This window comes from Alligator mississippiensis, chromosome 2 (assembly GCF_030867095.1).
Source record: "Alligator mississippiensis isolate rAllMis1 chromosome 2, rAllMis1, whole genome shotgun sequence".
Classification (NCBI taxonomy): Eukaryota; Metazoa; Chordata; order Crocodylia; family Alligatoridae; genus Alligator; species Alligator mississippiensis.
In genome coordinates, this window is record NC_081825.1 from 24,604,865 (window position 1) to 24,631,113 (window position 26,249).

Consider the following 26,249-nt stretch of genomic DNA (forward strand, 5'->3'; position numbering starts at 1 on the left):
GGCAGTGGGTAGGGCATCAAGGCAGCTCAGCCACAGGCTCTGGGCAGCTGCAGCAGGAGTGGGGAGGGGCCCACATGCAGCCAGGATCAAAGCTAGGATCACAGCCCAGCGTGTGGATGACTGGCTGCCCAGCACAGCAGGCAAGTATCAGTCGATTCTGTGCAGGGAAAGGGGCGGGGAGCAGAATGAGGCCCCCATGGTGAGCGGGGCACAGGTAGGGGCAGGGTCTGGGGTGAATGGGGCCCTGGCTGGGCCTGGTGGTAGGATGCTCAGAGCCTGGGCAGCTCATCCAGGGGCACAGGGGGGCTCCTACCACTGTGCGCACCCCAGGGGAGGCCCAAGGGTCATGTGCCCCTGATCTGTACACGGAGCTGAGGCCGTTGCCTCTGTGCAGTGCGCTTGCGCCCTGCTGCAGCTGCTCCAGGAGTGGCACCACACCACATGCCTGCCAGCACTGGGCTGCATGACACCCCCTTCCCATCTGGTGGCAGGATGCATATGGTTCCACATGGGTCCAGAGGCAGCAGCAGCTGCAACAGGGTGAAAAGTGCAGCCTGCAGCTGCAGCCACTTCAACCCAGCGCACAGATCAGGGGATACGTGCCCCCTGGGCCTCGGCTAGGGTGCACATAGTGGCGCAAACTCCCCCACCCTGCACCCCTGGACAAGCCGCCCGGGCTCCGATTGTCCCACCACCCAGCCCAGCTTGGGCCCCATTCACCCCACCCCTGCCCCTCCTGTGGCCTGCTCCCTCCTGCACCATGGGGGCCTTGATCTGCTCCCATCCCCACGCCCCTTCCCCGTCCCCCGCCCCTTCCTCCACAGACCTACCTGCTGGGGGGGCACATGCTCAACCCGCCCCAATAATTATTTCTCCCTCCCCCTATGCTGGAATGTATCTAGAGAATAGATAGGCACAATTGGAAAATAAATGCAAATAAATGCATTAGAAAATTACACACGTTGTTTCTTCTGGGTCATAGGTATCCAAAAGGAGAATTCAGTGTTTTGTTTGTTTCTTCTACATCAGCCTGATACAACTCACTTCCCAGTGCTTGCGGAAGGGACAGTTTAGCCAACACTGAACTAATACGTGGAACATTTAGAATTGATTAAAATAAAAGATCTGCTGATGCATAGCTATATTACAGACTCTCAGAGTGTTTGAATTAAAATTAACAGACCGGATCATACGTTCATAGGAAAGTAGGGCCACCCCACTCTAGTCCACCCACCTTGCTCCTACCCAACAGCAACAGTTCCTGCTTGGCCATTTGCCTGGTATCCCCACCAGACTCTGCTCCAGGACTTCTGACCAACTGGCGGGGACTGGACTATGGAAGCTGGGAATGTTCCAATGTGCCTGGGATGTATGGTCACCCTAGTTGTAAGGGAACTCACAAGGTCATCTAGTCCAGTCCCCTGCTCAAGATCACCCCAGATTAAACCATCTCAGCCAAGCGTCTGTATGACCTGCTTTTGAAAATTTCCATGGGTGGGGATTCCACAACTTCTCTAGGCAACTTGTTCCAGCACTTGACCACCGTCATAGTCAGAAAGTTCCTCTTAATCTGCAACCTAATCCTTAATAAGTATAAAATGACTGACTTCAGTGGAGCTTTGTGAATTTTCAACTGAGGAGCTGACCCAGTATATTATATATATGTATATATATATATTTTTTTTTTCATCAGACTAATCTAATTTTAGCAGGAAACAAATGAAGCCACCATTCAGGAGTGATTCTGAAGGAAAATGGTTTCATAGTTTCATGGTTGGTAGGGTCGGAAGGGACCTGAGCAGAACATCAAGTCCGACCCCCTGCCATGGCAGGAAAGAGTACTGGGGTCAAACGACCCCAGCAAGGTGTTCATTCAACTTCCTCTTAAAGACCCCCAGGGTAGGAGCCAGCACCACTTCTCTTGGAAGTTGGTTCCAGATCCTAGCCGTCCTGACTGTGAAGCAGTGCCTCCTGATATCTAGCCTGAATCTTCCCTCTGCTAGCTTGTGACCATTATTTTTTGTCACTGGTAATGCTCGGGGGAGCAGGGACTCCCCAAATGCCTGCTGGTCCCCCTTGACTAGTTTGTAACAGGCCACTAGATCCCCCCTCAGCCTTCTCTTGTGGAGGCTGAACAGGTTCAGGTCCCTTAGCCTTTCATCGTAGGGCCTGTCCTGCTGCCCCCTGATTATGCGAGTGGCCCCTCTGGACCCTCCCAATGTTGTCCACATCGCTCCTGAAGTGCGGCGCCCAGAACTGGACACAGTACTCCAACTGCGGCCTGACCAGTGTCGCATAGAAGGGGAGGATCACCTCCTCGGACCTGCTCGAGATGCATCTGTGGATGCATGACAAGGTGCAGTTAGCCTTCCTGACCATGTCCCCACACTGTCAGCCCATGTTCATTTTGGCATCAATAATGACTCCAAGATCCTTTTCTGCCTCTGAACTGATGAGAAGGGAGTTCCCCACCCTGTAGGTATGCTGCTGGTTCTTCCTCCCCCAGTGCAGTACCCTGCACTTGTCAGTGTTGAACCCCATCCTGTTCTCATCCGCCCACCCCTGTAACCTGTCTAGGTCCAATTGCAGCCTATTCCTCCCTTCTAGCATGCCCACTTCTCCCCACATCTTAGTGTCATCTGCGAATTTGAACAGGGAGCTTTTTACCCCCTCATCCAAGTCGCTGATGAAGATGTTGAACAGTGCAGGCCTGAGGACCGAGCCCTGGGGGGCCCCACTGCCCACATCCCTCCATGTCGAATAAGACCCATCCACCACCACTCTCTGGGTGCGACCCTCCAGCCAATTAGTGACCCATTTGACTGTGTAGGTGTCAATGCCACAGTCCCCTAGTTTTTTAATGAGAATGGGGTGAGAGACAGTGTTGAAGGCCTTCCTAAAGTCCAGAAAGACTACGTCCACTGCTATACCTGTGTCTAAAGATTTTGTGACCTGGTCATAGAAGGCCACCAGGTTGGTCTGACAGGACCTGGTAAATAGACAGGAATGATTAGTAACATTTCAGTACAGTAATTGGACAAAATTGACTCAAAGGGAGCATCTGCGCTAAAGATAGACTTACTTTACAAAGATTATTTCAAGAAATCTAAGTGTATGTAATTCTAGTTATTGAACAGTTTTTCAGACATCTTAAAGGTAGATAAAAGCATAGGGCTTGCTATGCACACATATTTTTGAAGGCAAAAAAAACCCATTTCTCACAACAGCAAAACAATTGTTCCTAGGTCCTTGTACAATCTTTAATGTTAAAGTATAACCTAAGGTGAGCAAAATACGGCCCACAGAATGGATCCAGCCCACCAAATGATTCACCAAATGAATATCCAGCCCGCAGCTGCTCCTCTAAAGGAGAATTGTATCCGGCCCGTGGTTGCTTCGTCTTTGGGCGCCTCTCACTCTTCTTCCTTCCCTGTGCTGTAGCGGCTGCAGCAGCAGCAGCAGCTTTGGCTTCAGTGGCCAGGAAGCCACTCTGTTCCCCAGCCTGGCCTGCCCTGCCCACCCTCTACCCACCAGTGTACGCTCCAAGGCAGGAAGCACTGAGATCCTGGCCAGGCTTCTGCCCGGTGAGGCTGTCTGCGTGCAGTTCTGACCATGCGACCATTCATAGACCAGACAGCCCAGCCCCTGATGAGAGCTGAAGCTCAAATATGGTTCACCCCACTGGGTGAACCATATTTGAGGGTGTGCAGAGAGGGCCAGGAGCCATGGTTTTCCAGGCCCTGCCAGGTTGGTCCAGAGCCTGGTAGGGGCACGGGTACCACTAATATGGTGCCATACTCTGTTCCCATGGACTAGTTCAGGCTGCACCACATGGGTGCAGCTAGAGCAGCTGGTACAGCTCCTGAGCGACCCTGGTGTGGCTCCTGCCAAGCTCCAAGTCCCTGGCATGCAGCCAGGTTGGGCAGAAGCCAGGCCAGTTACTCCAGCTGTGGCCACGTGGCAGCTGAAGCAGGGCACGAGAACACAGAGCAGCACGGACCCAGCCTGGCCACATGCCAAGAAATCAGGATGGGGGAGGAGGTGCAGGGAGAAGTGAGGAACATAGCATGGCACCAGCCTGGCCAGATCTGGATAACCTGCAACTCCTGGCCCACTTCTCCCTGCACCCCTCGCCCTGAGTCCCTGGCACACAGCTGGGTCACAGCTCCCGCATGCCACTTCGGGCTATGTTGGTGCAGTTGGAGTGCCTGGTGTGGCTCCTGCCCAACCCAGCCACATGCTCATGACTCAGAGCTGGGGAGAGGGTGCAGGGAGAGCTGCTGGGAACTTGTGTGTGTGTGGGGGGGGGTGTGCACATGTGTGTTTGTCTATGCTCACATGTGCATCTGCATAACTAGGGACAGAAATTACACATAAACCATTATAAGTGATCAGAAACCAGTTCAAATCTGTAACAACAGAAGTTCATTGCTCATAAACTGCTTTCAAAATGGCCAAAAGTGGTTTAAGATAAACCTGGATGGATGCAGTATCAGACTTACTGAGTTAGGTAAAATCAGTTTATTGAACTTCTGTCGCAGATCACCTCCAGATTCAAGTTAACTCACAGTCCTTCGGTATCCCTTTGCAGGGTGGGTGGGCTAGCCTTAGCCCAAGCTGTGTTCTCCAGCCTAGGTCAGCACCCGCAGGCTTCTGGCCTGGGCCACTGCAGGCATGTAGCTGCATTTCCAGAATCAAAATGAATGTCTGTTCACTTTCTTATCAATTCAATCTATGCAGTTTAGACTAACCTGTGAAGATTGAATTGATTCAGCCTTGGGCTTTTTGTCTGTCTGTACTTAGCTTGTGTGTGTGTGTGCACCCACGTGTGTGCTCACATGCATGCAGCCCTCAACAGTTCACCAAAACTTGTTAAGTGGCCCTCCAGCTCAAATAATTGTCCACCCCTTTGCTCTGAGTAACAATCATTCAGAAGACTGACTACATTACCAGAGATTTCCCCTACAAGAAAATGGTACCTATTGGGTAAATCAATTTAGAAACTGAATTCAAGAAGTGCAACCCTTCTTATTTTGGTTTGAGAGTCCACTGTCAATTTATTTATGTTGATTCCTTGCCAGTTTATCTTTTTGGGCAAATAAAATATTAGTGTAAAGATTGCAGAATGTGGCCTTAAAATGTTGCCAGTGCCAGAGCATTTGAAGAAAATTAGTTTATTAGTCTTTACCATACTCTGTAAGATTGGAAAGAAGAAATTTATACCAGTGAAACTGCAAGACAATGCACATTCCAGTTCAGATATTCATGCTTTATAGAGTTTATAGTCTCAAGTTTCCAAAGGCCAAATCATTCCATCTTGACTTTATAAATTAATACATTTCTTAACTGTAACATTCCCAAAGGCTTTTTTCCTGTCTACTCAACTTTATCCATGGAAGCTACTTCTTACCAGCTTTAAAGGATCAACCAGTTTTAAAACATTTTATTATTAAACAGATGCACTGGAACCTTTAATTATTAAACACTCATTTAAAAAATAGCCCCAAACTTGACAGCAAAAAATGTCAATAGACTTTCCCAGTATATGTAACTCAGGTAAAATATTAAGCAGCATACTTCAGTAGCATAAGAACTGAAAAGTCACAGCTTTGAAAGTATTTAGGGACCTAAGAATGCACGTGGACACTTTGTAGACATCTTTAAGTGCTTATGAGCCTGATTCCCACCGAAATCAATTCAAGTTAGGATTCTAGAGACTTCTGAAAACCCCACAAGCTATCTGATTGCACTTTCATGCACCAAAATGCCTTTGAAAATCTGGTCTTTATATTCTTTAATTCCTAAAGGGCATTCAGGCAGGGGGCCTATGCAGTGTGCGGCTCCCAGCTGCTCCAAAGTTAGACAGACCTGATCTATACCACTTCCCCACCATTATTGAATGCCCTGTGGTCATCATGACTGCTCCTCTTCCGCAACTGCTTCTCCTCCAGAAATCTGGCAGTGATCTGCCCTGAGGGTGCCTGCAGGTGCACAACTCAAGCATGCTGCAGACAGAGAGCTCAGGGTGGCAGCAGGAGGCACCCACAGAGTTTATCACTGTGCAGAGCAGCAAAATGAGCAGGGTCCTTCTCTCAGCACTGCACTCAGCCATGCTGGGAGATTGCGTACAGACATACCTAGAGATGGTTTCAGAAAAAATTGCCCTGGTTTTTATTTTTCAGCCAGTATCAGACCTTGTGGCCCATTTGCTATCACAATAATGTAAAGCACTTCTCTTCGTGCACTTTTATTGCGGCATGTTTCTAGATGCTTGATTGTTTTTCTTCTTTTCTATGATTTTTCTTAGCACATGAGGTGTAACTTGACATGTGACTGTGATTTGTGAGTGTTACAAGCAGAGATTAGCAGGGTCTCTCATTTTCAATGTATTGTTTTGGTTTTATCATTTGTTTTTATCTACATGTATGCTTTTCTTAGGCTTTTTGAATGTGGTAAAGCTTCAGATAGGACACATTCTTCATTCCTTCCCATGGAATACAGTTTAAAAGAGTAACCTATTTTGCTCATGTTTGAACCTGCCTAATTCTTGGATTTGGAAGGATAGAGTAAAAAACAATTGTGTGTGTGTTGGTGGGGGGGCCGGAATGTGACCAAGTGAATGCTGGGCAAGGCTTTACCTGGCACCCTGCTCTTGTAAACAGAAATCAACTATTTAAACATGGGTGGGCCTTTGCTTGAACACAATCCATATAGTGACTCAAATGTGAATATGCCTCCTAAAAGCACGCTTAGGATCTGTTTTTCAGGATGAAATTTTCTCTTCAAGTTTTGCTTAGTGAAGTCACTTTAAGTTCTAGCAAACTGGTTGCAACCATTTCTAGGAAAGGAATTTGACTTGAAATTGTAAGCGATTACAACGGTGTCATTTGTCGATGTCATTTTTTGAAGTGACAGTCTGTGCCCTACTTGTTATAGTTCAGAAGGGTATAAGTAGGCCGGAGTTGGAACCCTGTCTGTGTTGTGATCTAAAGAGAAAGGACCTCAATTTCAGATGACGTTTTTAAAGCCACCCAAGGAAGGTCAGGGCCAAACTTGAGTGAAATTCACAAAGGGCATGAGAGGGCTCAACTCAAGAACTTTAGTGAAGTCACATGCTATTAAACTTGCAGAAAAATTGCCTAATGCTTGCTTATCCTCTATATATGCTATGGCTGCAACTGGCATTTGGTATCTGTTCACAGAAGCAGATCTAGGATTTTATGAAGGGAAGTGCTGGAGCAGCAATCAGCACTGCAGGGGGGTCTGTACCCCTGCTCCCAACCTCCTCCCCCCCTCCCCCCAACTAAAGCAGCAAGACCAGCCCCTGAAGGCAGCAGCTAGGGACTTCAAGTCCTGAAGAAGGTAATCTTTCCCACCCTCTTTCCCTTCATACTGAGAGGCATGTTGCCTCCCCTCCTCATCTCCTCCCTGCCTGCCACTGCCAGTATCCTTGCTGACTGCACTGTCCTGGAGCAAGGGGAGCTCCTGTCCCACTCTAGCCAGGCTGGGGACTGGGCTCAGGCCAGAACAGTGGCAAGAAAGCAAGTTCCCCTTCCCCATGCGTACTTCAGGATTGTCAGGGGTCACCTGGGAGGAGGAGGCAGGGAGGTGGAACCCATCCACCTGCCACTGCACCCAGTGCCCTAAGCTGAGTATAGCCACCATTCAGCTTGGCTGGAGTAGGAGAGGATCTCCCTTCACCCTTGAAACACTGGAAAGACTGGCAGTGACAGGCAAGGGAAGGGCAGGGTGGGAATAGGAGTGCAAGGCATAGGGAGGAGACATGCCTCTGAGCATGGAAAGAAAGAGGGAAATGCTTACCTTTGCACCTTAAAAAGTTCCAGGCTGCTGCTTCTGCTGCCTGGTCAGAAAGGGGATGTAATTGCATCACTTCACCCCCTCTGGATCCATCCCTTTCTGTTCACACCAGTTTTCCAAGTCTTTATGAAATGAGCCCTTCCTGAATGAAAAAATATGTATCTGAAATGAAATAACATATGAAAAGGCTTGATTCCATCTTGGCTAGGAGTAGCCTGGGGAGTGCACAAGGTGTCAGCTGGCAGTATTCAAATAAGTGGATACTCTAAACCCCAAGAACAGAAGAAACTAGGAAACCTACTTTAGAAACAAGATGCAAAAGGGCATTAGGCCAATGAAGTAAACAAAACATTGTCTATTGACTTCAGTGGGTTCTCTGGATCAGGGTCCAAAACCTCTCAATGCAACTTACTTGATATTGAGCCTCTACACGTCAGTCTGGAACCTTGCCTGAGCCATGACACCCAGATACAGCAGATAATGAGCTTCGGTGGCTTCTATAGTTTAGTATTTATCTGCCTGCTTAAAGTTAAAGAAATCGCAATAAATCTTGAATATGTGTTTTTCCCATAAGCTATCATAGCATTTTTAATACCGAACCCATATAGGGGCTAATTATGTAATTTATTTAAAATATGAACAAGTTAATTTTGTTGAATAGTGGAATGGCATTACCAGTTGCCCAAAGTTAGCCTTGGTTATATGATGATAGATTGTCAGATAAGAGATGTTACAGAATAGCTCCAGTGTGTGAAGTAATTTGTATATTTTAAATACCATATTACAAATCATCTTTAGCTTCCTGGATAATTACCTAATTAGGGGGAAATACTTTATATACCATGCTGCTGTAAATTATTTTCCTTGTGCTTTGGGATCTATCACAAGAGATCAGGTTGTAACAGTGCTGGTAAAACAGAACTCCTCTGTGATGTGTGATGCCTGGAGGTATAGGGCAAGGTACGTGCAAAGAGCCAGTAGTCCCTTCTCTTTGTATAGGTACCTGGGGCTCAAAGGGCAGAAGGGAGGATGCAAGAACCTTCTTCTCATTGCACGCCTTGTACTTCACACAAGGGGGGAGGAACAGGTCCTGTGCGAGCCATGGGGAGATCACAGGTTGCCCAAAGGGTTCTGAGGTCAGATGGGATTGTGAATCCAGCTGTACTTTCTCCCTCTTGTGCCACTGCAATAGTCCACTGATTGGGCAGGCTTGCTCAGGTAGCAGATTGTATGCATAATATGAATGGCATTGGCTCACTCTGCTATTTTAGACAGTCTCTGAATTCCTTAGTCAGGCTCAGCAGCTGGTCACCACTGCCACATACCATAGTCAGTAGAGTTCCTGTACACATTTTGTGATATCTTTTAATGTTCATTAGAAAGCACCTTGTGCCACCACTTAAGCATTTTTTTCCAATTGCCTAATTACTTAATAGGCTGAAATATTTATCAAGTATGCAGCCTAATTACCCCATAAATGATAACTCTGAATACTCCCCTGGGAGCCTGGCACATGGCAAATCACAGTTTTATAATCAGCCATGTGCTAATCTTGGAAAAAGCTTCCAGAAAGCCTGCTGAGCCACAGCAGCAGAGTAGGGTAAGGGGAAAGAAAGGCAACACTTGTAGTAATCATAGAATCATAGGAAGTTAGGTAATAGTACAGGTAGTGAAAAATGCAGTAGAGTGAAGCAAATGATGTCTAGGTGATTATAGTTAGCATCCTTAGGTTAGATTCAGGTTTCCTCAAATTTTGTGGGAAATTAGTTATTTCTTGATGAGATAGTTAAAATTAGGAAAAGGTTCATATTCTTACATTCAAGAAATGAAAGGGGCATATTATAGGACAGAGTAACCCTATATTCACATTGGTTAGCACTTATTTGCAAGAATACCTGCTGTCCCACGTGACTCAGGGTCTCACAGTCTTTCCCAGTTTATTCAACTGGTGTTGGACCTGGACAGTAGCCCAGAGCCAATTTCTATACTTCTTGCACCTGGATTGCATTTCTCAAAGGTTTGGGAATGTTAAAAGTATTCCTGACAGAGATGAGCTGGTAGGAAGAATATAGATGATACATAGTCATTGTGAAAAATGTGAAGCAGAAGGACTGCTTAAAGGCACACTGTATAAAATATACCACATTTTAAATCAAGTGTGTGCAATTATAAGTGCAGTTTGAATTCAGATAGACATAATGTAATGTCCAGTTATAATTGGCTTAGAATACAGGACTTAACAAAAATATTAAGTAGGATTTTTCATGACAGCTAGTGACCAGGACCTTGCCTTTTCCTCATCTTAAATTCATCACCTCCAGCTATGCAGTAGTGTACACTACTTGGTTCACTGGTTCAATATTGACTTGTAAAGAAGTATGATACCTACCAGCACCACTGGATTTTCCCTGGAGATTTCCCATCCAATTACTGACACAGCTTAAATCTATTTAGATTATGCCATCTGACCTGGCCACCGCTTAAGGCAATATGGCCTCGGGTTAGTTATGGTTTTGCCTTATTATACCTTTTGCACATTAATGTGATGTTGCTAAGTATTAGTTTTGGAGATAACTTGGTTTCATTAAGAACACAGCTATTCTCAAAAACTCCCAATTCTCTGAATTAAATAAACATTATAAATCTACTTAGACTGGTTAGTGGCTTTTTAATAGACCACAGAAAAATAGAAACAAGCCTCATTAATTTACAGAGAAAAGCATAATTTATTTCTAAGCTAACATTTTATAGGGAGTATCCGGACGTGTAGTTAATTATCTTTATTGTGGCAGACACTGTCATAAGCAAATATCTCTACATGCTCATTAACGTGAACATTATCTGAAAGCATGAGGGTTCATATTATGATGGTTGCCTTGCTCTACAGATTTATCAGAGCTTTTTTTTTTTTTCTTAGGTATTACATTCTGCTTCTTCCAAAGTGTGTGTAAGTTAGGAGAGCTAACCATATAATAATAATAATAATGTGCCCAGTCACATCTTTTTTTACAGCAAACTGTAGTTAGTGCCAGTATTCAAAAGAAGTGCAATTAAGGTGAATGATGGCTATAGCTGTATGTGCACTAGATGTTTTTTTTAACAACAAGAAGCCTTTCTTAGATTACACAGATTGTGGTACTGTGGAAATCTGATAACATATTCAGGCAAAACAAACTTCATAAAGCAAAGTTATGAAAAAGTAGCAGTACTTATTATTTGATTATTATAATGTAAATTTCCAGGTCAATTAGACTGGATTAATTCTATACAAGTCAATCAAGTCACAGTGGCTTAATACTAGCAGAGAGAATCAGGCCCTTAGACATAGAGGCCTTGGTTATTAAAAAAATATATTTATTTGTGGATAGGGTCACACCACCTTCTGCTGCTAATTATCCCCAGCTGACCCAGGTGTGGGGCAAGCACCAGGGCCATTCCTGTCCCCCACCACTGCCAGGCTCAGCAGGAAACAGCAGCAACAGCTGGCAGATTTCCACCTGCTCTGAGCCACCCCCTCCCTTGCTGACTGGGAGAAGGCACTGGAAGGAGGAACCCACCCTCTTCTGCTGCTACTCCTAGCTGATGCAAGCACAGGGGGAGCCCCAGAGCCTCTCCTGCCATGCTGTAGCGCAGGAAGCAGCTGTGTGGAAGCTGGGCTCAGCTGCAGACAGTGGCAGCAATACACAGGTTCCTCCTTCCAGCACCAACTCCCAGCCAGCACGGTTCACCTGCAGGGGATGGGTGAACAGGGACCAAGTACTAGGAAGAGGAACCTGTGTATCACCACCATTGTTCCTGAGCCTGAGGTGCTGAGTGTCCCCCAGGTGAGTCCAACACCCCATGCAGCCACTACCAACTACTCCCGACTACAGCATGGCAGGAGCAGCTCTGGGGTTCTCCCCACACCAAGGTCAGTGGGGGACAGTGGCAGCAGTGGCAAAATGGTATCTCCTTCCTGCACCTGCTCCCTGCATGGCTTCTTGGTGTCTCCTTTTAGCCTGGGGACTCCAGCTATGCCTTTACCTTCATCCTCCCATGGTCTGAGGGGCAATGTCCTGCACTCCCCTTTAGTAAGTCCTGGATCCACCCATGCTTATATAATAATTATGTACACATTTTATCAGTGACCAGTCAGGAGTATTGTAGTGTGTACAGTTTCAAGTTGAACTTTAAATTTCCTGTGTCTTATGCAATTTTTTCCCTAATTGATTTATGTCAGTGTAGCCCTTAAATTAGTAGCTGTTTGAAGTAGGACCCCTGTTTGACCCTGTGCTTGGTACAGCACCAGCAATGCTGTCAGTGTACAGTAAATGCCATTTTTCCTTTTCTGAACTGGAAAATATCAGTGATGGACATAAGACCAGTCATCATCCCACTATGATTTTTAGATTAACAAATGATGGTGAGCAGACATGTAGAATAATAGTAGTCTCATGCTGAAGGTTTTTAAAGGGATCATTTTGTGATTGAAAATGATGAAGACACAGCAATTCTGATAATGAAAGTCCATCTCTCCAAAAAAAGTCGGTATACTGTTCTCTAGGGCTAGGGACAGGCATTCAAAAAGCCTGTGCCTGAATTGATTCAATCTTTGCAGGTTAGTCTAACCTGGCTAGGCTCAATCGCTTTGTAACTACACAGACATCCCAGAAATGCAGGCACATGCCTGCAGCAGCTCATGCTAGAAGCCAGGGGGTGCAAGAGCAGCCCTCCCACCCCTTACACAGGGCTGAGCTGAGGGGGGCATGGCCAGGCCCCAGCAGGATGAGGGAGGGGTTCCCCCCTACTTGATAACAGAGCATTTATGAGCTCTGTTATCAGCATTTATCACCCCATCAGAAAACAACAGCCTCTCTCATTAGTTCAAACTCTTCTTAAACAAAGAAGGTATGGAGGGACATGACCAGCTGTGCTTTGATTAGCTCCCAAAAGCCCTCAGCCAACACTGCTGTCTGCCACAGCACGGATCATAGCCAGCATGTGATCTGCTAGCTAATGGTGAGACGTCTGTGTAAGGCAGAGGGGATGGGGGATCCCTGTTTAAAAGGGTGTGGGGAGGTAAGAGGGAAAACAGGGAAACCAGGCAGACATTGCTGTGCCTGCAAGTCTCTGCCAGAGCTGTAACCAGGTAGCAGAAGGGAGGGGCTAGCCCTACTGTGGAGCGGAGAACCCCGCCCAGTCCAGAGAGCATGCCGGGATGCTGGGGGAGTCTGCTTTAGCTTAAACCAGCAAGGGGTCTGGGACAGACATTGAATAAGCTGGTTTGACCTAAATCAGTTAAGTCTGATACTACATTCAACCAGGTTTATCTCAAACAGTTTCAGCCACTTTCAAACCGGTTTATGTGCACTGAACATCTGTTCTGTTACAGGTTTAAACCAGTTTCTGATCACTTAAACTGGTTTATGTGTAATGTCTGTCCCTAGCCTAGGATGTTAATTTACAGCACACAAACTATTCCACCCTAACTCCCACTCTGAATACTATATCTTCATTCATTGTAAATTCATCACCTAGCATACTATGTACTAATTTTTTTGTGTAAACAGAAATAACAAATACATTACAAATAAATTATAGGGCTGACAATTCTTTCCTCAGTGAAAGCTAAGCCACATACTATTAATAGAGCTTGGTAGGATTTTCAAGCTGCTTTCCCCTAAAGGGATTTCAAAGTCATATCTTGGTCTTATAAAATATATACACACACAAGTTGATATTTCCCCCTCTTCCTTTGTGTAATTTTTAATTTCCTACTTTTGTTTGACTAATGAGGCCAAGTACCACTTTCTTATCAGAGAGTTAATTCTATTCAAGATAATTAATGTTCAAATAACTGATGAGAAAATACACTCTTAGATTTTACTGTGACCCATTCTCCCCAGCTTCACTAATGAAGAGCTGTATGATCAAGAAAGTCCAACAATGGTAAAGATGCAAAACTGTAATCATATGTACGGAGAAAAATAATAATAAATAATTGCCATAACCTCCCTAAACTTTTTTTCCCTTTTTTAGACCCTTCAAATGCTTGTAGACATTTATCATATTTTTTCCTCAAATCATCATTTAGCTGCACTTACACATATTTAGACCATTTAGCTTTGCCTCAATAAATCAAACTGTCCAGCACAATGATTATTCATGTTACCTTTGTCTGAAGTCTTTCTAGGGTGAGATCTTTCAGGGATAATATTTTCTTTAGGACTCAAGGCCTGGTGTTTGTGGAGAGCAGCCCTGACATTGCTTTGGGCAGCAAAGATTGCGTTGGTGTCAAAAGTGGAGACTTAAACATAAGGAGGCAGTGTTTTCCCAACACGTTACCTGAGCATGGCACTGAGGAACAGACTATGGGACCTGGGAAGGTGTTTTCTCAGTCATTGTGAGAAATAATGGGCAGGTGAAGAAGCAGTAAAGTCAAATTCCCTTTAATTAGGCAACTGAATTGAAAAGCTGGAGTAAGATCATACTTCCTCCCCCTGTCTTCAACTTTTTTGCTAGGTTCTAGCAATACTGGAGTTTTGTAGGTCACACCTGTTGTGCCTCTCGTCATGATCATGCCACGTCAGTGTCCTTTCACCAGCACAATATAGGCTTGAACTGTGACAAATAAGCAGCTGGCATCCGTAAAGAAAAAATCTACCCAAATAAATGTAACGCCTTTTTATAACATTACAAAACCAGTGCAGGGAATGAAGGTGATGTCATATCTGGATTTGATACATTGATAGCATTGTCTAACATAAAATTGTTTGGATAGGAGCATAGGTGATGCATGGGTAAGTATGTGCCTCCCCTGAGATTGGCCGCCACTGGCTTCTGCAAGCGGTCACTGCTCACACCCACCTCCTCCTTCCACAGCCGGTGGTATCTATGGGCGGTCCCTGCTCGCTATCCCCCACCACCACTGACACTGCTGCTGGCAGCTACAGGCAATCCCCACTCGCCACTGCCAACAGTAATGCCAGTGGCTGCAGGTGGTTGCCACTCATCACCATGGTGCCCCCCCAGTCTCGGGAGGCACCAGTCGTTCATGGATAGGAGCACTAGTTTGTGGGTGGCAAGTTGGCAAATGGTTTGTACAAAGGGCAAAAATAAAGAGCAATGTGCTGAGTTGGACAGGAAAGGGGGCGTTACAGAGTTTAGGTTAGGAATGATCTTTACGTTCATTCTCCTGAATTAGCAGAATGGACGTATGCCGGGTGCACTGGTGTATTGTTACTCCTCGCATTCCAAAGGGTACCTTCACCCCAGAGGCCACACCCAGATGAGCAGGTAGGTTGCTGGCCCCAGCGTGCCCTAACCCACCCAATGTAACCTGCAGTGCACCAACAAATGTCCGTGCTTGTCTGGACATGTCCAGAGCATAGCCACTTGTACTGATATATGGCACATCTTGGCTACATCCAGACAGGTATGGATGTTTGTTTCCCCAGGGACAAGAAGAAGCAGCACACCTTGTGCCGCTGCTACTTATCCCTGGGGAACACCCATGCCACATACGCTCTGGCGCACGGCAGGTTACCTCAGGTGGGGGAGGGGAGGCTGGCCCCAGCAGCCTTTCCTGGGGTCCTAGGGGCCTTGGGGAGCTAGTGCCATGGCACTTCTGCAGCTGGGAGCCTGACCAGAAGCCAGAGCATGGTTCTGGCCAGCTAGGCTCTGGTTTTGGGCAGCATACACTGCCACCACATGTGCAGCCCCACTTTCTTTTGGTGTGGGGTTTTTTTGACCCCAGGATGTCCTGGGGTCAAACCCCACCCCTGCTTTGCAAGGTAGCAGTGCGGGGCACGCCTGCACGAGCAGTGTGCAATTCCACATACTGTACATCTGCACTCCTTTAGATGCAGCCCATCTGTCCATTTGAGTTTTACTGTGGAGTAAAGGTAGATTAGTCCAGAACACATGTGCCATGTGTCCGCTGCTGAATCCGGCCCAAAGTGTATGCAGAAGTTTATTGACATGAGTTTATATTGTGTGTGCCAGTAAAACAATATGGTTCCAAATTCCTTTAGACCAGGGGTGGCAAAATATGGCCCATGGGCCAGGTCTGGCCCACCAAGGGATTTTGTCTGGCCAGCAGCAGGTCTGTTGGTCCCAGCCATCCCAGGCATGGGGGGCAGTCTGAACCATAGCCTGTGTGGCTGGTCCTGCCACCCCCAGGCATGCAGCAGGGCTGGGGTGGCATGGTCACCAGACTCACTTCCCAGCATCCCTGGTGGTGGCAGCTCCTGATGACTGCTGCCATGGCTAGACCCAGTCCCACTGTTGGGGCACCCCAGCCATTCTGCCCCACACCCACCGCCAGGGCCAGAACATGTGTGGGCAGAGTGCATGGTTTTGGGCAGGTGGGGAGCAGTGTTCAGGAGCAGGATGGGTGGGCAGGGCTGGGATTATGGGGTGGTGATAGCACGGGGCAGAGGTAGAGTCACAATCCACTGCCCACATGACCCTGCAGTGGCCCCAGCCACTTTCCATATGAGGGACAGAGAGTGCCTTTACCAAGGCTAACCAATACCCTAGTGGCTAGGCATTCTGGGAGGATTTACATTTCCTGTGGCTGAGATGACCTAGAACCCAGGCCTCCCATGCACTGGGTACGTGCTGTAACCACAAAACTGGCACATAGAAAGTAGGTACTATTAACAGTAGTTTAATGCCAACCATCTCCACTCTAGTTCGCAAGCGAACAGAGGTGCATAAGCTGAAGGGAGAGAAGATCCAGTACACCCCCATGCTTAGTGTTTCTGTTGGCCAGCCCTAGGCGGCTCCCTGGTCAGTGTCCAGAGAATCCAGGACCTCATAAATCTCCCCATTGACCCCCTAGGGAGCTTAGGTGCCTGATCCTGTTTCTCCAGATCACCTTCTTAGGAGTCCAGATGCCAAATTTTTAGGGTGGCCCGAACCTAACATTTAGGCACCTAGAAGACAACTCCAGATTTTGCCCTAGAAACCTAGAAGTTAGGCAGTGCATGACATAGCTCCTATATTGGATCCAGCCCTCAGGGCTAGGTTTTTTGTTGGGGGTTTTTTTTTAAGTAAATGGTTAATTTTTCACTTCAAAATTATTTCATCTGCTCTGTGTAAACTGTCTAAGGAAATACTTGAAAGTAAATACAGCCGTCTGCTCTATGGACCACTGTACTTGGAAATTTTTAGAATGTTGTAAAGATATATTTGTAATTCCCTAAAGGAAAAAGCCCTTTGTTTCAATCTCACTCCTGTTGCAATCTATTACATATATTTAGAAGAAAAAATGACAACATTTGGAACTTCTCTTTCCTTTTTGTATGCGGCTACGGTTAGCAGCTAACTTAAGCACCATTCAGAACACTGAACAAATACAAAGTACAAAAACAAAGGCGTTCCAGCTTCATGTAAAAGTGTGAAGAATCTGTCAATATACTGGAAAGAGGAACTTTCACTGACAGTTTCTGAGTTTGGAAAAAGAGGGCGGTCTCTCCCCGATCTGAATCTTGTCCTAGAATCGTGATCCGGTCCTGTGTTGAAAGAATTCTCTAAGCATAACTTCAACAGATTACTGAGTCAAAGACATGTTTTACAAATATAGCCATGAAAAAAAAATGTATTTGGATGAGCAAAAGGTATCTTGTTTCATTTCGTCTTTGGGGGCTTTGGGTGTGGTTTCAGATGTTGTCCCTCATAAGGGAAGTGATGAAAATGTCTGTACTTTAAACTGTCTAAGAAAATTAGAAGGCATGAACCACAGGGGCAGGTACCAAGAGAATAGCTAAAGCAGGGGTGGGCAATTATTTGGGCCTGTGGGCCATATAGGGAGTTTTAGTAAACTATTGTGAGTTGGATCAGCACCCCTCTCTCCCTACCCCCCACCCTTTGCAACAGCTCACCAAAATTCCCTAACTAAATCTGCTCTGTGGTGGGCCAGGTGGCTGGGAATGGGGCCACGGGCAGGTGGGAAGTGGCATCTGGGAGCAGGATGGGTGGGCAGGTGGGGCCAGGGCTGGGATTGCAAGGCAGTGACAGCATGGGAACAGGGCCTGGGGGCACAGCTGTGATCTGCTTCCCACACAGCCTTGCAACAGGCTCTGGTTCCATAGGCAGGGAGCAGATTGTGGCTCTGCCCCAGGTCCCAGCCCCATGCTGTCACTGCCTAGTGATCCTGGGGTCTTTGTGAGGACCGGCCAGGACTTGCATGGGCAGGGTGTGTGACCAGACAGATGGGATGGGGCTGTAGGAAGGCAGGGAGTTGCACCCAGAGCTGGGTGCAGGAGAAACAAAGCTGAAAGTCAGGAGGAAGAAAGCAAACAATTGAGAGCCTGATTCCATATACTACAGGTTAGGACATGTGGCTGAGCGTGGGTTGAGTTCCCGTCTCTGCTCCTAAAAGGGATTTAATTTTTTAATCCAGTGGTTATCTAATGTAAGTGCACAAACATTCCCAGGAGATTGCCCTAAACACCTGATTACAGGTTAGGATGGGTAGGAGAAAAGGGTACCTTCCACCTCCACTGCTGGAGCTGTGCCTCTTTGCTGAAAGGAATGTAAGATCCATGCAGTCAGAAAGAGGGAACCCTGGTGCTATGGCTAGTGTTGAGGACACTTGTCTGAGAAGGAAAGGTCTGGGTCCTTCTTGCTGAACCTGGATGTGCTTCTGTTTTGTTCCTGGGACAACCTAAAATGTTTACCAGTCTGGGAACTGGATCCCAAGAGTCCCCTCTCAACTGAGTGCCTAACCGCTAAGCTATACTGTTCTACTTGTTGTACACACACTGTCTCCCTGCCTCAAGAATCTTACATTCGTCCCAGCACAGTGGCCCAGCTTCTTCAACAGGAGAAAGCAGCTACAACAGCATTTTGTGAGGGTCTAGAGCAGCAGTCAGCAACCTCTTTAGGCTGAATGACCCAGTTCAGGTCAGGGCAGATAGGCAAGCAGACAAGCAGCTGCTAGGACCCATCCACTGTTGCTGCTTCTCCCCATGGCAGCATAGGGGAAGTGCCCACTGCTGCCACTTCTTCCTACGGCAGCACGGGCAAAGCTACCATCTCCTCTGCTTATTCCTGTGGCAGCACAAGGAAGTGACCATTGCTGACCCCCTGCCACTAAAGCCACGTTTGCAGGCCAGATCAAATGGTTTCATGGGCTCTGGGATGCCAGCCCCTGGTCTGGAGGGTAATCAGAACATGAAAAATAGCATACTTGGATTCTATCCAGCCTTTGACTCTTTGACCTTGAAAGGCTTCTGGTTTTGAAAACCTTTGTTTTTGGCAGCTCAGTACCGTAGGACTGATTTGCAGAGCTGCTGAGCCCCTAAGCTTGAACTAACCCCGGTGGAACTCACGGGCACCGAATCTGTGAAAATTGAGCTCCACTTGGTTACTCAAACGAAGTCTTTTTTGAAACAGGCAATTTGTCATTTTTGAGGATTCACTTGATTATATCAGTTTTAGATGGTATAGTCTCTGCCTAACTGAAGCTGTGAACCCTGCTGGATAATTGTAAAGTGCTTTGTGGGAGATTAGCCCATGTTAGTTAATGGATAATTAAAATAATCAGGTGCATTTATCATTTTATAAAATGTATTTATTCTTCACAGTCTTTTCTGTGAATATAATTATTAGGTATTAGGCATAATTTTATCATATAGATCGCTTATCCTACTCCAATGAGAGGTCTTTATTTTTATAACTCTCTTTTTCACTTTCTCTCTCAAGTTATACTGAATAATCTAGAACATCAAATAAAATCACAGTTCCTGCCATTTCAAATTAACATTATCTAGTATATCACTGTGATATAATGTTATGCCTACTGATAAGCACATTTTGCATGTAAGAGCTTTAGCAGCATGATCTCTCCTTTGTTATGAGGCTGCTATCATGATGTCTACTGGACTCATTAAATATCAAAAAGAAACAAATCCACCTCCGAAATTACATTCTTATCAGTCTTTCAGTTTCAGAATGGCTTAAATTGGTCCTGGTGTGTTCTGACAGCAGGTATTATGTGTGAGGAACAATATCTCCTTCCCAAAGACTGGAGCTTCTTTATTGAAAATGTTCTCTTTTTGTACAAATAAGCCATTGCTATCAATAAGCTCATTTCTCAGGTGCTCTTACTTTATTTGGTTTAGATTCTTTTCCAGAACCATATTGGGAATTTGAATATAAACCCTAATGCATTATACTGTAGTGTGGGTTAAAAAACAGAAGAGAGAGAAAGATACTTGTTTATGGAAGCACTTACAATGCCTTTGTATTTTCATTTTCAAGAGGCACTTGTCCCCTGAAGAGTTCCAGGAAGTCTTCAAAATGAGCATTGAAGAATTTGATCGTCTGGCACTTTGGAAGCGGAATGACCTAAAGAAAAAAGCTTTGCTTTTCTAACCTCTCTCAGACAAAATACATGCTTACTCAAAACACAAATAGTCTTGCCAGAACTATCATATGCACTTGCTGTTGAACCATCGTCCAGCTTTGTTGTGTTTAGTGTGTGTGGGGGGGGGGAACAAATGAAAAAGATTATACGGCAATGCATTGGAATAGGGATACTTTGCTAATCTTGCATGACCAGCTGGTTCTGTCAGTAACTCCTGGTCCTAGGCAGTTTACAACGTATAACAATCTAGCTTTAAATTAATTGTTGCTTGCAGTTATTGTTTGATGCAAAGAAATTTCAGATGGGAATAGAAGGACATGTCACCGAGGTGAAAGAAATCCATCTAGCATTTTGTTTCACTGAATTTTACAAAAATCCAGTGAATGAATGAACATTGAGTTCTTACAGGGGGGAAAGCATTAAAAATGTGGTAAAGGCCAAAGAAAAGCATGTCAGCAAGTAAATACTGCAATGTTTTGTGTGATACTTTATAGGAATGGAAGCAAAACAATGAAAGCACCTTAAATCTAGCTCTTATACACTAGCTGCAAGCTATTCTTTAAATGGCCACGTCGTATGCTCGGCACCCTGAGCGCACTCCAAGAAGCATGCCCAAGACAGCGCGCTTGAGGATGGTTCTGGGTTCATGCTCTGCTAAACTGGCTACACTGCATTTCCAGTCCTTACTGCACAGTGAGTGGGAGCCTGCTTCTTGGCCGTGCTAGCAGGGCAGGGTGGACATGCCCTAAATTGAAATTCACTATCTTTAAAGACAACACCAGAGTTTTTATTTTATTAAAAATAGATTGTGATGTAATACAGCCATGATTAAATATGTATAAAGAAACTGTCTAAAAAGTTAATGTCCCATTCATCAGGAAAACAAAAGCCTTATACAAAACTGGTTCAAAGGTATATTGTGCCAGTCACCTGTATTTTCCCTATTTTTTTTTTACATTTCATGCTGATACAAAAACCATGCAATCTTAATTCTATATGGATATGTCTGCCTATAACTTACTATCAGTTTGTAACTATGTTCTAGGGTAAAGGCATAATTATTTCCTCCACTCCTTGGCTTAATCTTTTAAGCCTTATAAAATATGATGGCATTTAGGTAGCTGTGGATTAACATTTCAGCATAAAATGTAACAAAAAATGCTTAGTGTGCTCTATCAATAATATATAAAATTGTAACCAAATATAACTTTTATAAAAGCCCTCATGCATTAATATCTGCATGTTTCTGTACAAATCAAATAAAAAACTATATAATATTGGTGCAGTACCTTTCAACTTTATCTTTAACAGGCAAAGTTAACAAAATCTAAGTATTTGAGATGAACATTAGACCTTAAGATCTCTTCTTGCTGAAAGATAATATTAAATTTAATACATTCATGTAGTTCAAGTATGGTTGATAATGAAGAATGTATTAAAGTGAATTGCTAGTTTTATGTGATACTAAAAGAGAATTACAAAAAAGTACATTTTTCAACCATATGTCAGTGTTCTGCATTTTTACTGCCTTGAATGTTTGTACTCACCCTCTCATCACTTTGTCTTTTTGCATTTCTTTAAAGTAACTGGTTAATATATGCACTGCTACATACTAGTTCAACTGGTCCAGCGTTGAGAAATTGTAACGTTGAACATGCCTTCTTCCAATTAACATTGATAATCCATGCTGTTGGAAATAAATATTTTCTCATGATCTAAATGTTTTGTCTGATAATACAAATGTTTAGAAAAATAATTAAAAGGAAAACATAAAAACAAAACCTGTACTAATCATTTTCACACACACAATTTCAGGTTGATGTGTTGCTGTGGGTATGATCTTTCCATGATACTGATATTTAGCTCCCATTAAACCTACTGGCTTTTATGTCCACATCTAAGGAGAGATGATACCCCCTAATATTCAACACAGAACTGAATTTTGCCTTTGGTTGTGGACATGTTGTTCCTGCTTAAGTCAATAGAAACTACAGATTTGTACCTAGGAGCAGAATTTGATGCACTAGGCAAAATTCACCACTCTTCAGAAAGATCACCAAGCCCTGTGATGCTCTTAAAATAGGTATTGAGTGGTACTTTAATAGTGCGGGAGCCTCCCAGGGGAATGTTCACCTAGAGTAAATAATATAAGCTATTCCGTTGTATTGCCCTGTCATGACATTGATACATTTCCATTGTTCCAGCAGGCCACACAACTCAGTACACACAGATATTCTGTGTGCTGGATGGTTAAGCTCTCCATTTGTAATGATTCTTTCACAATCATAACCAAAATGTTTTTGACATTTGAAAACCTTTCTGTACTCAGGCCAGATCCTTGCCTCTTGAGGCTCTTTTTTTGAAAGTGTGAAATTTCAGTGATTGTGTGCTCAGCACGAACGCAGCCGAACTTGATGAGCTGTTCTCTGCTTTCAGATGGTACATATTGGTGGCTTTGTCTGGACTGAAAATCTGTCTTCACATTATGTTGCCTATATTTTGCTCTTACATGGTTATTTATTTACACGTGGAATCTGATTCTCAATTATACCAAGGCCATTTAACATCATTGTGGCAGCATGTAAGAGGCTTAAAACATTGGCATACTGTATTTACTCAATTCTAAGGCAAGGTTTGTTTCCCCATTTAGCACTTTGGAATCAAATACTAGGCAGTGGGGCGGGGGGCAGGCAGCTGGTCTGGCTCTGGCTCTGGCTCCAGGCCCAGCTTGGTGTCAGAGCCACAGCCACAACTGCAGCCTGCATTCACTGCCTCTTCCCCACCAGCCACAAGCCTTCTATCCCTCCCTCCCCCATCTCCCCCTTTGCTCCTTTTCCCCTGTCTCCCCCTCCACCACACCACTCACCCTTGATCCAGTGCTGGGAGGCTGTGTTTGTCCCCGCTGCAGCCTGGAGCATAGAGCACAGTCCCAGCCCAGCCCTATAGCTGTGGTTCTGGCTCAGTGCTGGAGCAAAGGGACGGGGGGAATAAGTCAGTGGGAGGGGGGTGAGGCCAAAGGTTGTGGGGAAGGGGAGTGATAGGAGGAGGGGTGGCTGAAGCTGTGGGTTGGCAGAAATGGCACAGGGAGGAAATACAGGGAGAAGCAGGGTCCCAAGACTGCAGGAGGCCAGGGGAAGAGGCAGGGGAGAGGCTTCAAGATGGCTGCCATAAATGGGGGAATGACTGGGGGCTGGGACAGGCAACAGGGGCAAGCCAAGTAAGGAAGCCAAAATCAGGTGTCACAGATCACACTGGGGCCGGGTGGCCATAGTTCATGCCAGGGCCAGAGTCAGAAATGGGACAGGGTCAGAAGCTGAGTTGGAGTCAAGAGGAAACCAAGCTTCCATGTCATGGATACCAGGAAAACCAGAACGGGCACCCCAGAGTAGGGACTACACTGAGATCAGGATTTTTATTTTTTTCTTGCAAAGGAATAAATAAACAAACGTGTGTGCATGTGTGTGTGTGCATGTGTCTTTGTGTGTAGTGGCTGGTCTGGTTTACTTGACAGGCCATAGCACACATACACTGTTACAACCTCAGATTCCTATCACAATAATCACACCCACACTCCTGTCTGCATCTCCTTATCCATTACAATTGTGCTGGCCTGCCTCTCTTCCATCTATCTTCCCTACCCTTTTCCTCCCCCGCACCCCTCCCCCGTTCCACTCCTTAATCCTTAGCCTGTGTCTTTATTCTGTGTCATCATTGTCATTGTCTTTTTCTTTTCCATTGTTCTTCTCACTTATCCCTTCTTCTTTGCTGTCTCTGTCTTCTTCCTCATCATTGTTATCATCACTGCTATCTTCCTTGGGGGAGTTGTTCTTAGAGCCTAGAGACAGACATTACAAAAGCCTGAGTCTGAATTGATTCAGTCTTTGCAGGTTAGTCTAACCTGCCTAGGTTGAACCGGTTTGCAAGTGTACAGACATTCCCTCTGGACTAAGGAAATGCAGGCACATGCTTGCAGTGACTCAGGCTAGAAGCTGGGGGGCACTAGAGCAGCTCCCCCTTCCCTTCCATAGTGCTGAGCTGAGGTGGGGCATGGCCAGGCCCCATCAGGATGCTCTGATTAGGGAAGGGTATAAACCCCCACTCTGCCTGCACAGTCCCAGGGTTTTCGTAGCTCAGTGCTCAAGGCTCGGGACTATTGCCAGACCCCAGCCTCCCTCTAGCACTCTGAGGCAAAGGCAGGTGTTCAGTGCATGCATCTGTTGATGATACAGAGCTTTTCAATCTCCCTCTCCCTGCTTCTTCATACTGTCTGCAGCAAATCTGACAGGCAAGGGAGCCAGGATGGAGCTGATAACACAGCATTTAGCAGCCCATCAAGAAAACAAAAGCTTCTCTCATTAGTTCAACCACTTCTTAAACAGCATTTTCCAAGGAAGGAACTGAGGGACATTACCAGCTGATCTATTGATTAGCTCCAAAAAGCCCTAAGCAGACACTGTCCTGTCTCACTTTGTCCTGTCCCAGTGAAATTGGAGACACGCATACACGCACACCCCTCAGCATTAGCTAGCATACTACCTGCCTAGGGTCTGTGGGTCTGGGGTCTGCTTGAGCAGCGAGTGGTGAATGGGGTGGGGCAGGGGGAAGCCAGGCAGACCCTGCTGTGCCTGGACTCTCCCTGGAGCTCTGGCTAGGGAGGAGAGAGGCGGGGCCAGCCCTGTTCTCTGGAGCAGACAGCCCAGCCCAGCCCAGGGCTGCAAAGCATCTGGGATGTTGGGGAACTCTGGTTTTAAGTTAAGGGGTCTGGGACAGACATAAAGTGGTTTGACCCAAATCAATTAAGTCTGATACTACATTCAACCAGGTTTATCTTAAACCAGTTTTAGCCATTTTGAAACTGGTTTGTGTGCACTGAACTTATGTTCTGTTACAGGTTTAAACCAGTTTCTGATCACTTAAACCAGTTTATGTGTAATGTCTGTCCCTAGCTGAACAGTCTGTGCCAGTCACTTCTCTTCCAAATCATTTCTGACATCTCCTCAAAACCGTCTTCTACCGTCTTTTGGTAGTATGCCTGCAGCTCACTCAGTCCCATTTTTACACAGTCCTCAACTGAGAGGTTTGTGTGCCTATACCTGAGTACATTATTAGTCTTCCATAGGGTGCTCCTGATGCAAGAAATGAACTGGTTGAAGTGGGTTGATGGGGTTGCCTGTTGTCTGGTCAGGTGCCCAGACAGTGCCACCTCTCTGGCCATGGTATTTTCACCTGTCACCATCCAGAGGAGCAGTCTTACCCTCCTCCACACCTCTTTGGTGTATAGGCAGTAGCCAAGGAGGTGGTTGATTGTTTACATCTTCCTTGAATAAGGTTCAGTTTGGTGGACCTTTCTGCCCTTCTCTGTTTCTCAGTGCCCACACAGGGATCAGGATAGTCTAGAAGATCACCAGAAGACTTGGTGTGCAGACCATTCTGTGCTGTCCATCCTTCTGGTTTTAATGCTGTGCTGCTAGTACTGAAGCCAGTGGTTGAATTCCAGAGGGAGCTGGATCAGTGACTCATCACTTTAAACTTTAGATTTAAATTATATATCTCAGATGGACCATCATCTCATGTATGCCATGCTAGAGCCAGTTTATTTTACCATAAAGGTTTTTAGGGTAAATGGATACTGTGACATTTTGTGCTCTGCTTGGAAACAATGAGGCATACTGGAGCACCATATAAGAAGTCAGACAAACCTCTCTGTCACAGGGCAGTCTGCCCTTTTAAGAGCGTGCAGACAGCCTATGCTAGAGCCCCAGCTGCAGGCGATTAGCAACTCAAGAGGTGCATCTACATGTTCATTAATGCTCAGAAGTTACACATTTAGTGTAGTACTTGTTTAATGAAGTACTAACTAAATGTGCAGTAGCTACAGTGATTGCACAGTAGCACCAATGCACAGTGTTTTTTGTGATGCTTACTTCACAGTAGCTTAACAATACTGCTCTGTAGTGTATTAGCATGGTTTTTGACTGGCACACTACTGTGCAGTGTTATTAGGCTACTGAGCAGTAAGCATCTCATGTAGACGTGTCCAAGGAGTACCTGCAGGCAATTAAAAATCCCAAAGGAA

At 45.5% G+C, this 26,249-nt stretch overlaps 1 protein-coding gene across 8 annotated transcripts in view; it reads left to right on the plus strand.

Moving 5' to 3' along the window:
• Positions 1-21,887, plus strand: part of ABLIM2 (actin binding LIM protein family member 2) — a 288,079-nt gene extending 266,192 nt beyond the window's left edge. For all 8 annotated transcript variants that reach the window (XM_059721545.1, XM_019479283.2, XM_019479273.2 and 5 more), the window contains one exon: positions 20,068-21,887. In XM_059721545.1, coding sequence (XP_059577528.1) covers positions 20,068-20,181 — 114 coding nt within the window. In that variant the 3' untranslated portion in view covers positions 20,182-21,887. The remainder of the gene's footprint in view (positions 1-20,067) is intronic.
• Positions 21,888-26,249: the final 4,362 nt, after the last annotated feature.